The 24,084-nt window shown below is 34.5% G+C and overlaps 1 protein-coding gene across 5 annotated transcripts in view; it reads right to left on the reverse strand.

Annotated features, from left to right (window-relative positions):
- The window catches only part of HERC4 (HECT and RLD domain containing E3 ubiquitin protein ligase 4), a 122,631-nt gene that overhangs the window by 84,237 nt on the left and 14,310 nt on the right, over nt 1-24,084 (reverse strand). For all 5 annotated transcript variants that reach the window (XR_007122619.1, XM_047701692.1, XM_047701690.1 and 2 more), the window contains exons 3-4: nt 10,404-10,563; nt 3,060-3,136 (exon numbers count right to left, since the gene is read on the reverse strand). Coding sequence is in view for 4 of the 5 variants with exons in the window: in XM_047701692.1 (XP_047557648.1) it covers nt 3,060-3,136; nt 10,404-10,563 (237 nt within the window). In the remaining variant the exon portion in view is untranslated. The remainder of the gene's footprint in view (nt 1-3,059; nt 3,137-10,403; nt 10,564-24,084) is intronic.

Here is a 24,084-nt window from a genome sequence, read left to right on the forward strand (position 1 = left end):
ACATGCTTAAAGAAGACATACTCTTCTCTCTTCTCTTACCTTATACACAGACTGGTATCACTCTATTATATATCAATACATAATATACAGTTTTCCTTCTAAAGAAAAATATGGCAAATAGATCCACTCTTCATCATCTCTGCTTGTCACTTTTGCTCCCTCAACTATCACCATGTCTTGCAACTTTAGACATCTTTTTATTTTATTAAACCACACTAATAACTGACACACTAATAACGGTTTTTAAAATTCATACTATAAAATAGTACACACTTAAAAATAAGTTTCCCTCAAAAAAAAAAATAAATAAGTTTCCCTCTAAAATTAGAAGTTGGGTCCTCACCCAAGAGACAACCACTCTTACCAATTACTGGTATGTACTTCCAAAAATATTTTATGCATATACTAGCAGACATCTGTATATATAGAGAGGTATTATTAAAATGTAGATTTGATAATGTGGCTCACCTGAAAAAAAGATATCAGAGCCTTCCCACGGACACTGGGATAAGCACTTTGAACAAAGCCCGTTAACATTCTACATAATCTATGTTTCCAAGCTCATTTCATACCCGTCTCTTCCCTTACTCTAGTGATACTTGTCCTCCTTTACATTCTCTAATGTCCATTTCTCACACACTTGCAGTTCCCTTTGTGTGGACTTTCCCCCCATCTTTGTCTAGTTCATTTCTATTCTTTCCCAGCAGCAAGCTTTCCCTGGTGGTCTAAATTAAGTCCAGTCCCCCTGTTATATATTCCAAATATCCTAATTTTTTCTTTACAGTTCTTTTTTATAGTATGTAATTATACTGTTATTTGTATGAATATGACTATAACATAAGGGCTAGCAGCATACTGCTTACCACTATATATTATGTGAAACATAATATATAGTGGTAAGCAAACAAACAAGGCAAAAAAATCCCTGTTAAGTCCAGACAGAAAATTGCCCTCCTCATCAGTAAAACGTCTGGGTTTAATCTGATCTTGGATCTACCTACCAAATATCAAAAAAGAGCTGACAAAGTAACAACAAAGAATACAGGGATGCCAGCCTCCCCAATGCCTACAGAAATTCAAATGCCTTAATAAGGCATTTAAGGCCTTTGTAACATATTACCTCAACTGAAGTATCACTATGTCTCCCACGCTCACAATATCTACATAAAACTATATGCTAACATTCAAATACACAAAATACTTTCCTAATTCTACGACTTTACTAGTACTATCACATTAGCCAATCTTCAACACTTCCTCTAGCTATTTCTCAACATTTCTCTAACTCTGAATATACTTTATTCTTTTAAAACTGCATCAAATACCAAGTCCCTCTTTATTATTAATAATTTTATTGATTTGAACTAATTACACTTTTTTCTTCATTCACATAGCACTTCACTTTGACCTTGACCAAAATAGTATTTTTGTCTCAAACCAGTTATTTGTGTATCTGCCCCCTCCCCTAGATGGTATAGGACCTAAAATTATTCTATCATCTTACCTATATTTCCCTACAGCTAGACCCTAGTGCTGTATTCACAGTAAGCCTAGACATTTAATGAATTAAATAATAGTAATAATGAAGCCACTGGAGCTTATTTTTTATTTTTTTTTAAAAAGATTTTATTTATTTGACACAGAGAGAGAGAGAGATCACAAGTAGGCAGAGCAGCAGGTAGAGGGAGAGGGAGAAGCAGGCTCCCCGCTGAGCAGAGAGCCCGATTCAGGGACCAGGACCCAGGACCCCGAGACCATGACTGAGCTGAAGGCAGACACTTACCCGGCTGAGCCACCCAGGCGCCCCTGGAGCTTATTTTTTATTATTATTTTTTAAGATTTTATTTATTTATTTGATAGAGACAGCAAGAGAGGGAACACAAGCAGAGAGAGTGGGAGAGGGAGAAGCAGGCTTCCCACTAAGCAGGGAAGCCCAAGTCGGGGCTCCATCCCAGGACTGGGATCATGACCTGAGCCGAAGGCAGACGATTAACAACTGACCCACCCAGGCGCTCCTGGAGCTTATTTTTTTATATGGTAAAAACCAACATAGTAACCCATGCTACAATCCTCAGCAGGCAGGTGAAGTAGCTGAGTAAGAAACAAAAGCGGGCGCCTGGATGGCTCAGTGGGTTAAAGCCTCTGCCTTTGGCTTGGGTCATGATCCCGGGATTCTGGGATCGAGCCCCACATCGGGCTCTCTGCTCCACGGGGAGCCTGCTTCCTCCTCTCTCTCTCTCTCTGCCTGCCTCTCTGCCTACTTGTGATCTCTCTCTCTCTCTCTGTGTCAAATAAATAAATAAAATCTTGAAAAAAGAAAAAAAAAGAAACAAAAGCAAACAGGGGCACCTGGGTGGCTCAGATGGTTAAGCATCTGCCTTCTACTCAAGTCATGATCTCCAGGTTCTGGGATCGAGCCCCATATCGGGCTCTCAGCTCAGCAGGGAGTCTGCTTCTCCCTCTCCCCTGCTTGTGCTCTCTGTCCCTCTGGCTCTCTCAAATGAATAAATAAAAATCTTAAAAAAAAAAACAAACCCAGCAAACAAAACTAGTAGGATGCTTGGACTTGTTTTTATTCAGAAAAAGTCTGAGATCAAATGAGATAGGACAAGTTGTAACTTTCCCCCTATAGAACAATTACACACAAAAATCAATTCCACCTCTATATACTAGCAATAACTTCGAAATGATTCAATAATAAAAACATCATTTCATATCTAGGGGAAAATCTAATAAAAGATGTGTAAGACCTCTCCACAGAAAACAACAAAATACTATTGAGAAAAATTAAATGGAGATTAAAATAGATATAATATGTTCAAGAACTGAAAGAATCAATACTGTAAAGATTTTCCTAAAATTGATTTATAGAAACAGTGTAATCCCAATCAAAATCCCAGTAGTCTGTGGGCCAAGCTAATTCTAAAATATATTTGGATATGAAAAGGATCAAAAAGAACCAGGACAATATTGAATTTCAAGAACAAAGCTCAAGGACTTTCTGTTCAAGTATCCAGTAATAAAACTGAAAAGGGTAAGAAAATAAAAATAATGCTTACCTTTAGAAAGTGCAAGTGAATGATAGTAACCGCAAGCAACCTGTACTACCTGGATATCTGACAAACTTTTAATATTTCTAGAAAATAAGAAAAGAAATCAAAATCAGTTAATTCCATTTAATAAACGGATCCTGAATATTTATTAATGCCATTTACTGACTACTTACTATGTGCAAATAGTTTCCTACTGACCTAGCAGTACATGCTTTTTTATATAAGCCCATTTTACCCAACTACTTATGCTAACATCAGTAAACAAAATTGAATGTGAAAAAAATTAAGAGGTGTAATGAGAAAGTACTTTGAAAAAAGAATTTAAGCAAACTATGTTCACACCTCAAGTATTCCTCACAGTGCTTTTATAATTCAGATATTTCCTTTTACCAAAAGAAATCTTTAGCTCAAAGTGTGAAACCTGGCAATATATTTGTAAAACAAATGCACATGATCTAATTTGTCTAAAATTGGCGTTTGGCCTAGTTTAATACATGTTCTCTATCCGGTTCCTTAAGAACCAATAGGGATTCTTATCACGTGGTGCTACCAATTCACATTATGAAACCTATTCCTTCTGAGCTCTCCTTTTCCTTTACATCTAAATCAGTGATATTAAACTTAATTCTTCGCTAGAGAAATTTAATCAATTCATATGTATTATGATCACTGATATAGTCAGTCATATTTCTGCCACGTTGCATTTTTTTCTTATATTTTTATAGTTTCTTCCCCCCTTTCTGATTTTTCCTTAACTGTAATACAATTCTGAAAGCTAATTTTTAAAACATTACAAAAATCAAGTATATTTCTGCATCAATCATCCCAGGTGTTTCTTATGCAGTTCCCCTTCTCCTGGTCATTTTGTTTTTCCTGAATGGGTGTTTTCAAGCTAAGAAGGGGGGAGGAAACATATGTTTCTTATTTCCCTTTACCTGATACTGCCACCTGACCTGATTCTGCCATATGAGAGTCCGGAGCAAGTTCTGACCAGAGTGTCGATACCCATGATTTTCGGGAGGCAGCTTCAGCAAATCAAATTTTGAGTAGGAGAAAGGAGAGTTACTCTAATTCCATACTGTCGTATTAAAAATATTTTTATTTAGTGGATTTATGTTCTTAACTACAAAACCTGAGAGTTGCACTGCTATAATTTCGTAGAATCCAACAAGTTAACAGGATCCAATGCACCTTCAGATTTTCAAATGTAGCAAAATGCCATTTTTTCTGTAATTAGCAAAATCAAACTCTAGCAATGCGAAAGCGGGAATAAAAAAATACATGGATATGTGCAACTGTGCTGAAGTTACTGAACATTCACTGTTACTGTTTATGCATATTAGGCACATGACACACTGACCACTGAATTATGTTAAATATTTTTTTAACTATATTAACTATTTTTAAAAACTTGTTCCAGGTATCAAGTACAAATAAGACATTTCAAATACTAAACTCTCAGCACCTTACATTTTTTCCTTCATAGAATTTATCACTGTTAACTACTAGTGTACTCTGCTCAACAATAAGCTCTATAAATGCAGACTATGTGTCTTACATTCACAGGCTCCCCAGCACTTACCACAGTGCCTGGTAAAAAAATATGTAATGAATACACTGTTAAAGGATGAGTTTATGAATGTCTTTAAAGCTTTAATATTAAACTGTTCATAAAATCTGTCCCTAAAACTTCTAAATTTGCATAACAATTTATACTTGGTGACTTCCACATTTCCAAAATTATCATAAGGCTTGGAATACAACATAAATACTAATTTCTTTAGCCATGTCTGCTATAGTGACAAGGAAATGTATTCTTCTATGGCATTACTGTTTAAAAAAAAATCTCCTTTCATCTCCATGTAAATTAATATACAGAAGGTTTGGGGAGATGAAGGAGGATATGTTTTTCTTCTTTTTTGTTTTTTTAAGCTTTCAGGAATAAAAAAAAGAAAAATACTGAATGGTAATAAGTTACCATATTAGTTCCCCATGTTCCATTTTTCTTAAAGGACAAAAAACTAGAAAATTCTTAATGAAATAAAATTTTTTTAATTAATCAAAAGTAATTCTCTTTAAGTAAAAAAGCTAATGTAAGTATTTGTATTTAATTATTCTCTAATTTTTTAAATGATTCGAATGCAGTCAAGAAGTAAAAATAAGCCAGAATAAATTTTGTAAATAAAAATATATACTTATGCACATACACAACATGAGGATTCCTAATTAATCAAAACTATGAAGAGAAAATCAGAATTCAGACATCTAGGGTCAACATTTTCTAACTGCTTATATATTTGAAACAACTCGCTGAAGTTTAAAGTATGTCAAACATTTTAAATGGCTATGACATCACTAAATGAGTCACTGTAAAGAACTGAATCATTTCTTTACTGTATTTCGAAAGATGTTTGAAATTTGTTAAGAAAACAGTATTAATAAACTTGGAAATAAGATTTGTACTCCCCTCCGCTGGGAAGTCTGCCAAAATATATTAATTGTTGAATATGTGTGCTAATGTACTGTTATACTTTACAATTTAATGTACAGGGGCATTAAAGGCATAAACTAGGCACTTCCAGTTGTTTGTGAAGGTAAAATTCCAACTGCTAACAAAGACTAGTAAAAAGTTTACATTACATAATAAAAAATTTCAGAACTAAAACATTAAATATTTTGCCAAATTCAAACTCAACAAGGCATTTACATTAAGTACAGCTTTTTGTATGTCAATTATACCTCAATAAAGTGGTTTTAAAAATATATTTTACCAATTAAACATAATTAACAATTTTCTATTTCCCAGTGAAGCCACAACTTCCTTAGTGATCTAAAAAGTCTTAACACCAACTCTTCTTTTAATTTTGAAAGATTTACACTAACAATCTAGTCACTACCATAAGAAATACATTTTCTTTTTAATCTAAAATTTTAATATATGTTCAAAATGAGGAAGTCAAGAAAATAAATTCTACTTTTGACCAAGCTGACAAGTCAAACATAATTAGTTTCTATAATCGAGAAATAGCTATTCTCACAAGGATAATGTTATACCACCCTCTCATAGTTTTTATTGCACAGGTACAAGAAACAGAATTAAAAAAAAAAAAAAAACTACAATTTTATTACCAATAACTGGTTTTCTAAAGTTTGCATGGGAAAGTATGTATTTCCACTTATATCAAACTAAAAGGTAGTAAAATTAGTTTTAACTTTTTTTTTAAATAAAGGTGTAACATATATCCTACACAAAAAGAAATAACTAGGCAGGAATGGAGGTCTACAGGCAAACCATAGGAGCAAGTTTATATATAGGGAAGAAGTTGAGGGTTGCTGGAGGGGAATTGGGGGTGGGGGGAGATAGGGTATAGGGGTGATGGGCATTAAAGGAGGGCACTTGATGTAATAAGCACTGGGTATTATATGCAACTGATGAATCACTAAATTCTACCCCTGAAACTAATACTACACTATATGTGAACTTGAATTTAAATAGTTTTAAAACAAAAAAGAAAGAAATGCAGTATGTCTACAGAGACTAGCATTAGTATTGAATAATCTGTCTTTCCCCAGGGAGTAGTGATTTAAAAAAAAAATAAAATTAGAAACTGGAAAAGATTAACAAAGTAGTAACAGTTTCAAATATAACCTATTATTAATTTTACATTCTTCTCTCATTTTCAAGTGTTACTTAATTTCAATACCCTTATCTACTGGCATAAAAATGAATTTTGTTTTCAAGAAAAGTACAGCCTAACGTGACTCTTCAGTTTTCTGATCATTCTTACAAAAATTATAAACACTATATATTTTTTAAAAGATTTATTTGAGAGAGAGAGTCAGTGAGAGAGAGCTTGAGAGGGGAGAAGGTCAAAGGGAGAAGCAGACTCCCTGTGGAGCTGGAAGCTGGATGCAGGACTCAATCCCAGGACTCTGGGATCATGACCTGAGCCAAAGGCAGCTGCTTAACCGAAGGAGCCACTCAGGCGCCCATAAACACTAATTTTTAAAAAATCTATTTCCATATAGTTGAGCTTCCTCCTGTCTTCTACATGGTTTATTCAAAATGAATGCAAACATTTCAAAGCTGGCTCACATCTCTAAGCATATAGAAAAAGCCTTGCATCTAAAAATAGTTTGGGGGGCGCCTTTGCCTTTGGTCCTAGGATCAAGCCCCGCATTGGGCTCTCTGCTTAGCAGGAAGCCTGCTCCCCCTACCCGCCTGCTTCTCTGCCTACTTGTGATCTCTCCCTCTGTCAAATAAATAAAATCTTAAAAAAAGAAAAGAAAAAAATAGTTTGGTACTACAATTTAAAAAGAAAAAAATCACTGGCAGTGTTTCATAAAAATATATTTCTATGTCATATATCAATTTGATTTCAAATTCACTTGTTTATGATGAAATGGAACTGTTCTTAAGAGTTAAACTGTTTGGGGCGCCTGGGTGGCTCAGTGGGTTAAGCCTCTGCCTCCAGCTCAGGTCATGATCCCAGGGTCCTGGGATCGAGCCCCGCATCTGGCTCTGTGCTCAGCAGGGAGCCTGCTTCCTCCTCTCTCTCTCTATGCCTGCCTCTCTGACTACTTGTGATCTCTGTCAAATAAATAAATAAAATCTTAAAAAAAAAAAAAAGAGTTAAACTGTTTGGATATAAGTTGTGTTGGGATGTCATAATCTCATGTTTTGGATGTACTCAGTGGCTCAGCTGTTGTGGGGCTCTATTGGGGTCTCACCAATAAAAACGCATGAAGAAAAACTCTAGCTAGAGGACATTCAGATTATGAATACTGAGAGTTTGTGAGGACTATCCCAGACTCTTAGGTCTTAGCTAATCTAAATAGCTCTCCAAAGACAGGGTAATCAGTGCCAGCCACAGTAGAGGAGACTTTAACCTTCAGGGGTAAAAACTGAGCAGCAATCCTAGGGAAAAGATCCTCTTGCCCATCAATACTTGCTAGATGAATCTTTCCTTAGCAACGTGCTCTAGAACAGGGGACTTTTACTTTCTGCTGGCAGGAAAAAAATCAGTTCTCAGTTGGCTAAGCCATTTCGCCCTAGTATCAAGTCATATAAAGGTATACCTAAACTAAATTTGATTTTTATTACTATCACCTCTTGCTTGAAACAACAGTATGATTTATCTATCACTCGTTTGAAATATGTTTTTTATCCCATATGTTACTGGCTTGTGAAATTCCTTCAGTAAACCTGTGTTAAATAGAGGTCAGGCAAAGACAAACTCAGTCTCTGAGCATGATTTGCCCCAAACAAAATATACTGAAATACTAAATTGCCCTTTAACACATGAAAGTATCAGAAAAACTATGTATATGTCATAAGAAATCAGATCAGTCCACTGAAAACTGAGTAGGTTGAACAGGAGAAATGCCTTAACACAGAGCTTAACAGTTAATACACATTTAGCAAATAAAAACCTTCCAAGTTTAAACCGGATGACTCAAATAAGATCTCTTTTCAGGTCCCCATCCAGGTTTATGAAACAGCAAAGTCACAAATGCATAATTTATTAAAGGGCACTGTTCAAATAAACTATATAATAAAATTCTCTTATAGTTACCTTTCTTTCCATTTACTAAATATCTATGGGTTACTGACTGAAATCCCTTACACTAGAAGTATAAGGAGCAACAAAATGTCAGAAGTATAAGAGCAACAAAAATGTCAGTATGATTTTAGGAAACCAATGGAATAAATAGAAAAGAAATTGGAAAGCTTTGACATAAATCATGATTCTGGATTGGTGATTTAAAAATCTCACAGGAAGGTTCCTTTTCAATTGTAAAAACACAAAATTTTAAGAATTTTGTATTAAAAAATCCCATTCTACAACAGCTATTTGTGGGACGAAATAAAAGCAGTAGAAGATATGACAAATGTGAGGTCACTATGTTTCTATGAATGCTTTGTATTATTACCAATAGCTATATGGTTGCAAATTACCATTTTCTGAAATAAAGCAAAACTGAAATGACTAAAAAATTCAATTTACTTAGCTTAAGGAAAAAATATTTTCTCCCAAGAACACCATCATTAAGAGATACTAAAAGCATAATGGGAGTTGTGTTTGTTATTAAATTGTTATAAACAAAAAGAAATTAAGTGGAAGAAATTTGGGGATTTCTGTAGAATTTAATTACAAGATCAATCAAGGAAACATGTGAGTATGATATATCCAAAAGTCCAACTCACAATTTTTACTAAAACAAATATAAAATGTTAAAGACCAAAAATCCTCTTCATAAATTAAAACAAAGCAAATACTTAAACGAATACTTTTAAGTTCTCAATAAACATATACAAGGAAAGGTCATAGGCTTACTAAAGGAACTAGCTAGCTACCCTTCCTAGTTTAAAAAAAACTCATTTCTAACAATAAAGAGTTTCTGTTCTGAAATATTATTAGTTCCTGTGTTCCGTTTCCTTATCCTAGTAAGTTACATCCTATTTCTTAAACCAAAACAAACATTAATCAATGTTAAGTTAAAAACAAAATATCTAAATGTGTGTAAAAATAATGCTACCTAGATTTATATCTAAAATTAGTTTAATACCTTTGTTTCTCTGGAGAGTTTTCTTTTGTCCCTATAACTATTACTAGGAAGAAAGAACAAGAGTTTAAGGAAGCAAGAATTTGTATAATTTAAAAAACAAAGCGTGAGTTACTGTATTATTTATGTATTTAAAACAAATTGGATACTTTTCTTTAAATCTGTATATTTTTACCTAAACATGTTCACGCTCTTAAAATTTTCAGCATTAAAACAATGGCTATGCCTTATGTATATCTCTAAGACTACACAACATTGACTAGGCATTTATTTAATTTTGAAATAATTCTATGATGAATTAGTGAGTAACAAATTAAATTGTGGCCACTGCTTTTTAAAAAATTGGAAAGTGACTGAATCTTTTTACATTAAGCATGTGGGACTTCTATATTCAATAAAAACAATACAAAACAAGATAGAGAAATATGCAACCAACCAATATTTAATAAATATTTTAACAGCTGGGGTACTCAAGATAGAACCAGTAGTTTAAATTAGCCTAAACTGCTTAAAAATTTTAGTAATGCAATAGTTATAGTAAAGTATATATTCCCCATCCCATTTCTTTACAAACATAAATAATTTAGGGGAAAATATGTAATACATAAAAAATAGCACTCAGCCCAAATTAAAGGCCAGAACCTACCTAGTAATTCCTTAAGAACTCAAAAGGGAGAAGTAATTAGATGTCAACTCTTACTTGCCCACAGTAAGCAGAATAACTTAGATAACAAATTTATTAAAAAAGATTGTTAAAGACCTCTTTTTGGTCACCTTTGTTACCTGGGTACTCTGATACATTCCTCTGATCCTAGCAGGCCAAGCTGTCCATCAGAATCGAGACCCCACGCATACACCTGGCCCTTGTCATTTAGTGCTAATGTATGAGCTTCTCCACATGAAACAGCTACGATATTTTGGGCATCCAGGGCAACAACCTGCTCTATAGAAATCAAGAAAAGAGACATTATATTCTAGTTTTGAACTACCAATGAGAGTAAAAATCTTCATCTTGTACAAAAAAAGAGCTTAAGAAAATGATAAAATACAGACTAAGTATAACAGTAGTTACTGTGAAAAATTTAACAAGTATGTGCCATATAAAATTCTCACTGTGGTAAATACGATATACAGTGACTTGAACATTTTGGGGAAGAAGTTAAAGGTTTATAAAGCTGCTCCCAGAAAGGCTCTTCATTCAAAGCCATAACCAGTAACAGAAGAATCCAGCTGAAAAGGGAATCATTTAAATATCCTGGGCCAAATTACTTAATAAGGAAATAACTGACATACACTGCTATGGAGTGATTCTGAAATTAATGAAATAATCTGAATTAGCAACTTCTGATAAAAAGCAAATTCTTTACAGATCTCATAAATAAAGCATCTACTAGATATGATGAGGGAACTGAAAGGCAATGTAACCATAACAAACAGGTTTTATTTTATGAACTGCCATTTTAACATGAAAGAAATAAAAACCCCATATGTAGTTAAAATATATTCAAGTTTTAAATCAGAAAATAATTTAAAACACTGGTCCTTCATAAGATTATCAGTAGCTACTGACAAACCAGAAAAGAAAGTGAAATTGTTTCCTTAGTCTCCTTAAGATGTATAATGTCTATCAGTTTTTTAGTACTGCTACGACTACGTTTTTTTTAACATGTCATTTAAAATGAACCCTTTTTTTTTTAGCCTAAGAAAACTATAATTTCTGTCTTCAATAAACTGAAAGCCTCATGCTAAAGAGTTGTTAAACTGAAATCAATCAGGATTTCTTCTGAAGCACACTTAAGCGCAATATAGAAATGCAGCTGTTCAGTAAAGAAACCAACTGCATCAGAAAAGTTTAAGTCCCTATGGTTAGAGAAACTCCCATTCTATCTGAATTACAGCCCTGCCTTTTGGGGTGGGAGGTTAGCCCTAGATAGCCTCTAAGAATCTATACAACTTCAATGATATTATTTAAAGTACTCACCTTAAAGTACTATGAGTTACTAACTCGTGAAGCTGGTGAACAGTATGTGGAAGTTCATTATACTAATCTTTTACTATTTGTAGATATTTTGTACATATGTTTTTTAATGAAATTATATTGTAGGAACATACAAAACAAGCAAAGAGAACAAGATATAACACATTGTCCCCCGCCCAAAAAAAAATCAGGAAAAAGGATTTACAAGTATAACATCATTTATTTACATCAAAACAGTACCATAAATCTTAATTATGAAGAAAGAAGTAAAACACTCAAAAGATCTGTTCTCTTTCACAGAGGCCCCAGAACTAAGTCAATGTATCTCCAAGACTATCCTCAAAGGAAATACAGTAAAGAGCAGAAAATGACAAGATGACAAGACAAATGAATAAGACTTGTCAGTTCAACAGCAAATGAAGAGTACTTAAATTAGATAGCAATGGCTATACAATCAAAGGCACCAAAATCCAAGAAACAAAGAAACAATAATCATTCATACCAAACACTTAGTATTTACTGTATACCCTTACGCTCCAAACACTGGAGACACAATGAGAATAAACTATTTCTAGTCCTCAAAGAGTTTCCAGTCTACAGAAAAATAGGTGAGGTAAGAACTGTGATTAAATGCTAAGATAAAGATACACAAAAGGCCCCAAGGGAACATGAGATACTTACTAAAACCTTAAGATACAAGAATTCTGGAAGACAGTAACACTTAACACTAAATCCTGAGCTAAGGAAAGAGGAAGAGATTCCATGTAGCCATTTGAGAAAATTCTTATAGCAAAACAAACTAAAAACAAAGTGGAAAGACTAACAGAAAAACAGGGGAAAAAAATTTTATTCATACCTTGAAGAAATAATCTTCCCAATTTTTACAGACATAGTTGGAAAAAAAAGACCATTAATTCAATGAAAAATGGACAAAAGATGTCAACTGATAGTTCAGAGAATAAGAAACAGAAATGGCTCTTAATCATATGAAAAGATGCTCAACCTCATTGATGAGAAAACTGCAAATCCAAACTACATTTAGAAGTCAATATGTTGACTTAGAAAATTTATAAAACCATACACTTACAATTTTATACTTTTCCACATGGGTTAACCTTTAAGCATCGTTTACATTTATCAGGAGAATAAGAAAAGCCACCGAATTGGAGAAAATATCTGTAAAAGACAGATCTAATAAAGGACTGTTATTCAAAAATATACAAAAACTCTAAAAACTCAATAAAAAAATAAAGAGCCCAATGAAAAAATAGGCAAAAGAACTGAACAGACACCTCACTAAGGAAGATACACAGATGGCAAGATACACAGATGGCAAGTAAGCCTATGAAAGGATGTCCTACATTATATATCAGGGAATTTCAAATTAAAATGAGATACCACTAAACACCTTATTAAAATGGCTCAAATTGCTGGAAAGGATAGAGAGCAACAGAAACTCTTATTCGCTGCTGGTGAGCATGCAAAAGGGTACAGCCACTTTCGAAGACAGGGTGGTAGTTTCTTACAAAACTAAACATACTCTTATCTTATGATCAAGCAATCACACTCCTTGATAGTCACCCAAAAAGAGCTGAAACTTATGTCAACACAAAAATCTACACAAAGATGTTTGCAGCAACTTTATTCATAATTGCTCAACTTGGAAGCAACCAAGATAGCCTTTAATAGTGAATAAACTGTGGTACATCCAGATGATAGAGCATTATTCAGCAATAAGAAGGAATAGGCTATCAAGCCATGAAAAGAGACACAGAGAACACTTAAATGCACATTCCTAAGAAGCCAATCTGAAAAGGCTACATTCTCTATGATTCCAATACATGACATTCTGGAAAAAGCAAAACTTTGAAGACAGTAGAAAGTTTTTTTTTTTTTTTAAAGATTTTATTTATTTATTTGACAGAGAGAGATCACAAGTAGATGGAGAGGCAGGCAGAGAAAGAGAGGGAAGCAGGATCTCCGCCGAGCAGAGAACCCGATGCGGGACTCGATCCCAGGACCCTGAGATCATGACCTGAGCCGAAGGCAGCGGCTTAACCCACTGAGCCACCCAGGCGCCCGACAGTAGAAAGTTTAATGTTTGCTAGAAGTTAGGGGAAAGAGAGGGATGAACAAATCACAGAGTATTTTTTAGGGTAGTAAATAAAACTATTCTGTATAATACTGCGTTATTATGCATTTGTCAAAACCCATAGATTGTACAACACAAAGAGTGAACCCTAAGGAACCCATGGACTTTGGATGACGTCAATGTAGGTCTGTTAATGGTGGTAAATGTACCACTGTGGATAGGCTGTGGACAGTGGGGGAGATTGTGTATATATGGGGATGGGGTATATGGGAACTCTATTTTCTGCTTAATTTTGCTGTGAACCTAAAACCACTCTAAAAAATAGTTTATTAATTTACAAAGTTTATGATTATAATAAAAATCACACCAAGATACTATTTTTCATAAAAATTCCAAAGCTTGTTAACAACCTGTTGGAGAAAAAAGCATGCTTATGTACTGATAACAGAAGTACGAAACAGAACAATCTTTATGGAAAGCAATGTGGCAATACCTAACAAAACCTATCCATTTACCTTCTGGACCTACGAATTCCATTTCCACGAAAATATCCTACCTAAGTACCTAAGTACTAAAGGGTAGCAGAATATGCCACGTTGGCATAGGATTGTTCTGAGCTCAAAGACATTAAGTATAAATTGATACAAGAAAAGCTCTCTGCCTTCTCCTTACTGCCTAAAATCATGACATAAATATGTGAAGGTATCCACCACTCTACTAGAAAGAACAGAAGTTAATCACCAGAGACAACTCCAAACTCTTATCAGCTCAGAGATGGCACGAGGAAAACCTACATTACAAACTTTCCTAACTAGCGCTTATCTTAGTTTCCCCACCTATTTACCTTCCCACAATTGCCACCCCAGAAATTCAATCCTTTTTGCTGTTACTTCTCTAAAAATTTCCTGTTCTTTTGTTCTGTGTAAGCCCATGCTCTATCCCTTGAGTTACGCGTCACAAGTTTATTAACACATGTGTTGGGGTCCCATGTGTAAGTTCAACACATGTGTTAATAAACTTGTTTATTGGGGCACCTGGGTGGCTCAGTGGGTTGGGCCTCTGCCTTCGGCTCAGGTCATGATCTCAGGGTCCTGGGATCGAGCCCCACGTCGGGCTCTCTGCTCAGCGGCGAACCTGCTTCCCTCTCTCTCTGCCTCTCTGCCTCCTTGTGATCTTTGTCAAGTAAATAAATAAAATCTTTAAAAAAATAAAAAAAATAAATAAACTTGTTTATTTTTCTCTTGTTAATCTGCCTTTTGTCTAGACAGGCCCCAGCTAGAGAACCCAGGAAGGTAGAGTACAAATACACATGTGTACATGTGTTTGTTTGTATGTGTGAAAATGTGTATTATATTTGCAGTACTGTATATAATAAGAAAAGACTCGAAATATTCCAAATATCCATTAGTAAAAGATTCCATTTACCCACCGGAATACTATGCTCCACAAACAAGATAATAATAATAATAATAAGGAAACTCTACATACGGATACAGAAAGACCTCAAGAGTATATAAGCAAAGAGAAAAAAATATCAAGATGTGGAATACTAAATGATTTGCTACTTTTTGTGTAAGAAGTAAGAATAAGTATATTTATACTTACTTATAGCTACATAAAAAAATTTAAAAAAGATATACAAAAAAACTAATAAACATATTTACAGGTGATGCAGGTAGAGGGGGAAATACAGTAGTCAAATGTAAGAGCAAAACTTCCCAATGTGTATTTATATTACCTTGATTTTTGAACCATGTACATATGTGTCTATTCCAAACAAAAAATAAAACTTAATTAAATACAACATTAGAGGAAATAGTTAAAGCCATGTACTAAAACCAATGTTTTCATTTTGAAACCAACATGAACTCTAATTTTTTTCTACATACTAAAAATTCAAGACACATAATCTTGGTTCTTTCAGAATTTCTGTCCCATCAAATTACTGAGATACCTATTCTGAGAATGGATAGCTACTTCAAAAACACACGATTAAAGAAACATAATAACAGTTATATGTCCCAGAAATAGCATTTAATATAGGCTTCTCAGACAACAAACACACAAAACTCAAAACATCCCTGTACAAATCTTTCAAACTACTGTTTTTTCCAATGGCTCCTTAAAACGAATATCCTCAATATCCCCATTCCTAGTATACTAGAAAGTCAGATCAGTGGTATACTAAGACACTTCAAACCTAATGAAATTACATAGATGAATGCTTAAAACAAGATTGCCTGAAAAGAGAGTAAACGGTAAGCAAGAATAAAGGAAGAATAAATGAACCCAGTAAAACAAACAAACAAAAAATTCACTAAGCGCAACTCGGTGATGCCATCTGTTGAGAAAGAAAACAGAATTCATACCAAACTCAATAGCTAACATTATTTGCTATGTACCAGGTACTATGCTACCAAATTTTAATCATTAAGCTACATTTGACTCTCAAAGCAAAATTAATAGAGAAAAAGGAGGAATAAGTGGGAATTAAATTCACTTCAATTAGAATTAGTATGAATATATAAGTTAGAGGACAGAGAGCAAAAGAAAAACTTGCCAAGCAAGCCCATTAAACAGTCGATTCCCTTGATAAAGAGAAGCTATAAGAAAATGTTGGAATTATGAACGTATGATGCTAAAATTCATGCTCAAGTTTTAATAATGGCATATGATTATTATAGTCAACTATAGTTCAGAAAAGAAGTTATCCCTCTAAAAAATATAAAACAGATAAAATATGTGGTAAGTGTTAACTGTTGATCATTGTGTTATTCTTTCCACCTTTTTTATGCTTCAAATGCTCATATAAAGTTTGAGAAGAGTAACACTGTGTTCATATGAGTATTTATGGCTCAAAGAACATTTAGTTTGGGGAGGCACTAAAGGGCAAAGAAAACAAGTGGTGGAGATTACCTTGAGAAAGAAAAAATATGTTATTCAGAGACAGGAGCAAAAACAAAATATAAAGAACAAGAGAGATGTAACATATCTATCTTGTAAATACTGATAGCACATATATTCTAAATACATCTCTATTAAGTCCTAGGTCATCATTACTTCTGGTTGTCCTTATACTTACATTGTAAAAATGCAGTATATTTGAAAACTAATGGTGCACCATTTTAGTAAGGAGGAAAAAGCCATCATCTTTACTACATAAATGTAAATACAGCCACTTTTAGACATAAAAACCAATTAAAATGTTCAACATAATGACCGTTTTTCAACATCTCTATTTCCTCCCAATTACCTCTGGATATATATCTGACTTCAGCATTTGTTCATAAACAAATTGTGTCAAATAAATTTTGTGGCACAAATACTGTAAAAGAATACAGCTGCACATCCTTTTAGCAATACAGGATAGATCTAGGTTCTGTTGCAAAATGTTACATGATAAAATCCTTCCTATTGAATAACTAACTGGATAAAAACATCCTATTTCCTTTAGGACCTAAGAAATATATTAAGAGTTCATGTAGCATACTATCTCCAGACTCACTGTTTAAGAGTACACTTAAATGATCAATTTCATATTATCATACAGTGATGGTCTACATTCACCTTGTGATTTGTCCAGTAATTGTGAAACATCTTCCTCCATCAATTTTGTCATTATGGACAGAAATAAAAAATCTTGCACTCTCAATTTTGCATTTGTACTCAATGAAAGCTATAAAAAAGGAGGAATAAAAGCTACAAAGACAGTGACTTGAGACTTCTTTCATTTTCTTAAAAGCTAGTATAAAACTCTGCACAATGTATGAAGAAAACAGTAACTGTTAAACGTTGATGATTTATTTCATGGCACCATCCTTCTAGGAAACCCCATCACTGTTCCACTTACAATTTTAGTCTGTTTATTTTAGTCTACCTGAGAATATAATCAATTCTCATTATAGGACAAAAGTTATGTTTATAAACTCACCACAAATACTTATTTTCCAAATACTGAAACACTACCCCCAGGGAAAATACAGGGTTAGGCTCCTGCAAGCCTCTGATCACATTTTCATGAACTGATCAACACGTAACCTGTTTAATGTGTGTTTCTGCTTAAAGACATCTTATAATTAATACATATTGATTCACTAACATTAAATTCACAGCCAACAGCACTATAACTCATGCTTCAATGTATTTATCTAGTAGGGCATATCACAGCTTTCTTGTGCTTACAACGCCAGATAGAGCTTTAGTACTACACTCAAGAGGTCATTTTAAACAGTGAAATCACCAAAAAAGTATAAAAATGTAAAATATGTGGGACTAAATATACTGCAAAAAGGATATTTGTTTACAGTATGAGAGCTGAAACAAGAAAGCAGAGCACTGTTCTGTTGAACCTCAGCTGGGAGTGTGGACATCAGGAGACTCAATTATTAATGCAGTTCAGCATATGTGTGTGTCCAGGAATGACCATAAAATCCCTGTGAATATTTACTGACTGACCAAGGCTGATTTAATAACAGTAAACATACACACTTCACCTTAGACAACCAGTCACAAAATACACAAGATGGTCTATTAGCAGTATTTTTGCTAACCAGGGTTTAAACTTGATACTAGGATATAACCAGCAAGGGGTTCCTGGGTGGCTCAGTCCAGTAACATCTGACTCCTGGTTTCAGCTCAAGTCATGATCTCAAGGGTCTTGAGATCAAGCCCTGAGGGGTGAGCTCCCTGCTCAGCGGGAAGTCAGGTTGAAGATTCTCTCCCTCTGCCCCCACCCCACTTGCATGTGCAAGCTTTCTCTCTCAAATAAATGAATGTTAAAAAAAAAAAAAAAAGATATAATCAATAATGTGCTCTGAGAATCTTATAAACAAAAAATACTAATAGTAAAGAATGCACTGTCTTCTCAAAAAACAAAAAGGAATGTACTGCCTCCTGGATCCAAAGGTACTACATACTACGGAAACATTAGTAACATAACTATCATCTCTTAAAAGCTGCTTATTCAAAATCCTAAAACAGCTGATTTGAAGAAAATTTGAACACTACCATGTTACTCTGTATCCTCTTTTCACCTACGGATCTCAAAATCTTGCTATAGGATATGTGTTCTCCCAAAATGTATATGTTTAAGTCCTAATCCTCAGTACATCAGAATGCAACTTTACTCGGAAACAAGGTCACTGAGGATATAATTAGTTAAGATGAGGTCATATGGGAGTAGGGTAGGCCTCTAATCCTCAAAAGGGGAATTCTGGTCACAGTCACACAGGAAGAATACCATATGAAGAAATCCTAAGACTGACAGCAAACCACCAAAAGCTAGGAGAGGACCCTACATAATTCATTCATAAATCAAAGACTATCTGGTATAAAAGTACAATTACCAACCAAGATCCCAGGCCACAATTAACCTTAATTCTTAATGTCGTCAACAAGTTTAATGAAGTTCTACACATATTTTTAATTAAAAAAAAGAAAACGGATTCCAACAGAGGCTGAACAACCATCAATGTTTTATACAGAGAACAAAAATCTTTGCTGATGTTGTTCAGGTTTATCAATGTCTAAAAAACAATACTGTCAGGAGCACCTGGGTGGCTCAGATGGTTAAGCGTCTGCCTTTGGCTCAGGCTGAGGGTCCTGGCATCAAGCCCTGCGTCTGGCTCCCTGCTCAGCTCAGAGTCTGCTTTTCCCTCTCACTCTGCCTCTCCCCCTGCTTGTGCTCTCTCTCTCTCAAATGAATAAATAAAATCTTTTAAAAGAAATAAAATAAAAAATAAAAAACAATACTGTTATGGATAGCAACAAGCACGGTAATTCGGTAACAACTAAAAACTGAGGTCTCAAGGAATAAACTTTACTAAATAGCTAATTTAAAAAAAACACCATTTCAACTTCTTACTAAAAGTTTAATTCTGCCAGAGCATAAGTTTCAAAATTCTGTCCTACTAATCCTCATTAGTTGCTATAAATATGGGTTTCCTTTCCCCTCTCTCCAAATTTCTCAAAACTCTTAACTAGAGCAATGGAAAGTACACTTAAAATCCACCTCTAAAAATTTAAAGTTTATGCAATACCATTAGTATGAAATTTGTATAACCTCATTCTTATTTTAAAAAATGTCACACCCAGCCCCAATATATATGCAGAGAAAATACTGAAAAAATAAATACTAAATTGTCAATACTGGTTATCTACAAGTGGCTTTTTCTTCTTCTATTCTTTAATTGTTTAAAGAACCATATGTGTAGTTGATGCATTTTATGATTTGACTTTTTAAAGATGAAGACATTAATTACTTGGAATTAGGGAATGGCACTGATAAATAATTCAGAGTGTTTTTTCCCCCTTTAAATAACCACAGTGCTAATTTTATTACAGAGATAATAACCAAAAGGCTACTTCACTCAAGGCATGTACTACTCTACGCCTACAGTGAAATTACCGTTCACTGACACTTTTTAAAGGAACTGTAATACAATGCATATAATGATAATAAAACAAATTAATAAAACTAAACATCTAAACTAAATAAAAATGAAAACAAAAATTACATGAAAATGTTTTTTCTCTAAAATCACCACCAATAGGAATATGGAATGGTATAACCCACAGTCACCAAAACATCTTAATGAGTTCCCTGATAAAAGCTAAAGTTAACATAAAGTAATTTACATGCCTTAGTTGACAGCTCACAATAAAATAATGTTCTTATGGAGACAGAACTAATTAAATTATAAAATTCGTTGTAACAGATATTCACAAATTTGTACGCCTTTTATATATTTTATTACATACAGGTGTACAGATAGCATACATAGTTTATTATGTGCCTGGCAATGTGTTAAGCACTTTATTTACTCTCATTTAATCCCCATAATACCGTAAGACAGGTGTACCATCACCCCTACTTCACAGATAAAGGCACTAAGATATAAACATTTCCCTATTTATTGATCTGCCATCCCTTTGTTAATATTTAAATATTAAATAACAAGGTCATGTTTCAAGAATTTATTTTTAAAATATACTTAAAATTTTATACCTAGGGGTTTTTTTTAACATTTTTTTCTTTAGAAAAGTACTTTTTGGGGGCACCTGGGTGGATCAGCCAGTTGAACATCCAACTCTTGATTCTGGCTCAGATCATGGTTTCAGCGTCTTGAGATCAAGTCCCCCCGACAGGATCGGTGCTCAGCTTAGAGAGTGCTTGAGATTCTCTCTCCCCCTCTCCCTATGCCCTTCCCTCCCCAACCTGCACTAACTAACTAACTAAAAAAAAATAAATAAATAAAATCTTTAAAAAATTAAAAGACCTTTCTGGATATCTGGCAACCACTGAAATTAACTGCTTTGAGGAGAAAAGAAGTTCATATATAAAGACCCCAATATAAATATAGTATCAATCAAATAGCTGCTTTGCTTTCAAGACCAGCAAGAATGAACCCTCAGAATATACTATCAGAGTTTTTTACTATTTTTTTAGATTCTTATATATCTGACATCCATTCATCAAAGGACCAATCACATTAACTATATTTTCTTGTTTTCTGTATTCCTGAGGCTGACATTTGGGGAGCAGGAGGCTTAGAGACCCCAGAAGAGATGGTCCTCCCCAAGGCTAGCTAATTCCTAAAGATAACAACTGGCCCACAAGCATGCCTTTTATAAGCATACCAACCAGTCCCTATCTCCTTATATCTAACTCACACACCAAGCCACTATTTCCTTTACCCTAAATCACCCCAGGGCCAGGTAGCGGGAAACTAAAAACCAACCCTACAGCCCAAACCTGGAGGAATTCACCAAATTAGCCCATCCAAACTGTTTATTCTGCCCAGGATGCCTTTACCAAGGAAACCCCAATGAAGGCCATGATCTAAGATCTCCCCTGTGCTCTCGTCTTCTGCCTCTTAACTACCCTAGTGTTTTCCCCTATGGCTGTGCAGCATGTGACTCCCCTTCTCTTGAATCTGAATATAATAAACTTTTTCCAACTTCATTCTTGTGTCCTCTTACGGTCACACTGACTTTAACCATACTATACCCAACATGTACATTCTTACAATTTAAAATTTTACAATTTTGGTTATAACATCACTGATGGCCATCAAGTTCATTAAGAGTCTATAATTTTCGGGGTGCCTGGGTGGCTCAGGTGGTTAAGCCTTCAGCTCAGATCATGATCCCAAGGTCCTGGGATCAAGCCCTACATCAGGCTCCCTGCTTGGTGGAGAGCCTACTTCTCTCTCTCCCTCTGCCGCTCCCCCTGCCTGTGCTTTCTCTGTCAAATATGTAAATAAAATCCTAAAAAAAAAACCAAAAACCCCAAAACTATAGTTTTCTTCTCTTCCTATGGTACATCCAATAAAATACAATGATCATGTGTTTATTCAACAAACTCCTGGGTCCCTTCTGTATGTACCAGTGTTGTCACTATCGTAATGAAGATATAGAAAGGCTTCTACCCTTCAGGAACTGACATCGTAGATAAGATCTTTACCCAAATAATTCTGTGCAATAGGAAGACAGAAATGCAACTTATTAGTTTACTGAATGCTAGGTAACTGTGCTTGATACCACACAAAATATTTGACTTGAATCCTTATAAAAGTGATCATAAAGATGTAGGATAGTCCTTCAGCTGGGCAATATTCAAGAGACAGAGACATAATATGCCGTAGAAAGAATAATCCAGAATTACAAAGATGAACTAGAGCAGGGAGATCAGTAGGAAAGCTGTTGCCACAGTCTGCATAGACAGTAACAGTCTAACTAGAATGAAAACAAAGGAATTTTAGCTTGAGATAAGAGGAACCTAAGGGCCTGAAAGTTTAAAATAACTAGCTCAACATCAAATATTTAGCCAGTTACCAAAAAAATGAAAAGACAGGAGAGTTATTTAAAAAACAATCAGTAAGATTTGACAACTCAGTCAATGTCGATGTTATGGGCTAGGAAGCAGACCCTAAGGTGAATCTAAGGTTTGAACCTAAGTGAGTTCAAGAAACATTAATAAACAAGGAAGAGTTGTTTTGTAGTTTATTTTGGAGAGACGGACATAGCTAACTTACAGTATAACCATTTCCATTTAAAATGTTTCTTTTTCTCCACATTTTTATGAGTTTTGTAATTTCATAAATATGTATATTTGTCTTTCCTGATTTTCTCCTTCCTATAGTCAGACACCATATAAACTATGGATACCCTATTTAGGCAGACGGGTGTTATAACTATAAATGCAAAGTAAGAATAGAAAGGTGTAACCAAATGCATTTATTTTAAACAGCCTATCATTCTAGGAGGAGCAGAATTTAAAAGTGTGAATAAGCAGAATTTATTCAAGTGTCTATGTTCCTCAAAATGTAAGTACACAAACTACACTTTCTGTTATACACACCAAATGTTTCCATCTCCCCAAATTTCATATACTGAAATCCTAACCCACAATGCCATGGTATTAGGAGGTAGAGATTTTGGTAGGTGATTAGGCATGAAGGTGGTACCCTCATGAATGAGATTAGCACCTTTCCCAGAGAGCTCACTCATGCCATGTGAAGATACAGGGAGAGAGTGGCCCTCTATGAACCAAGAAGCAGGGCTTTACCAGACACCAGATCTGCTAGCACCCTGATCTTGGACTCCCCAGCCTGAAGAACCATGAGACATGTACATCTGCTATTTAAGGCACCCAGACCATACTAATTTACAGCACTCTGAATGGACTAAGATATCTTCTAATTATTCATCACTGAATAAACTTTTGAAAATAATGATATATCTAACTTCTAACATTTATGTGCTTCTTACAGGAAATAAAGGATCTTTACTTCTTTTATTTTTCTGTATCCACTATATCTCTAAAGTCTGATGGTAAAGGAATTCAATTCATTTTATATCTTGTTCCCATACAGCATTTCTTCTAAACATCACAAACATAATTTTTTTTTTAAATTCTGGCATACTTTTGAAAATTTGGCATAATATGAGCTCCAACAAGGTAACAGAAGACAGAAGTATTTTCATGCTTAATGCAATATCTGGGGCATAGTAGGAAGACATGTTTGTGGAATAAATGCCTTAAGTTCAGTTTTAAAATAAAAGATGTGCATTGTCTACCTAAAGGCAAAAACAGAAACAGCACATAGCCCACTTTTGGTGTAAGACAGACCTAAAATTAAATTCCTACTCTAATATTAATGGTAGTTTTCTTTCTTTCTTTTTTTTTTTAAAGATTTTATTTATTTATTTGACAGACAGAGATTACAAGTAAGCAGAGAGGCAGGCAGAGAGAGAGAGAGAAGGAAGCAGGCTCCCCGCTGAGCAGAGAGCCCGATGCGGGGCTCGATCCCAGGACCCTGGGATCATGACCTGAGCCGAAGGCAGAGGCTTTAACCCACTGAGCCACCCAGGCGCCCCTCTTTTTTTTTTTT

Source organism: Lutra lutra, chromosome 14 (genome assembly GCF_902655055.1).
Source record: "Lutra lutra chromosome 14, mLutLut1.2, whole genome shotgun sequence".
NCBI classification, from domain to species: domain Eukaryota; kingdom Metazoa; phylum Chordata; class Mammalia; order Carnivora; family Mustelidae; genus Lutra; species Lutra lutra.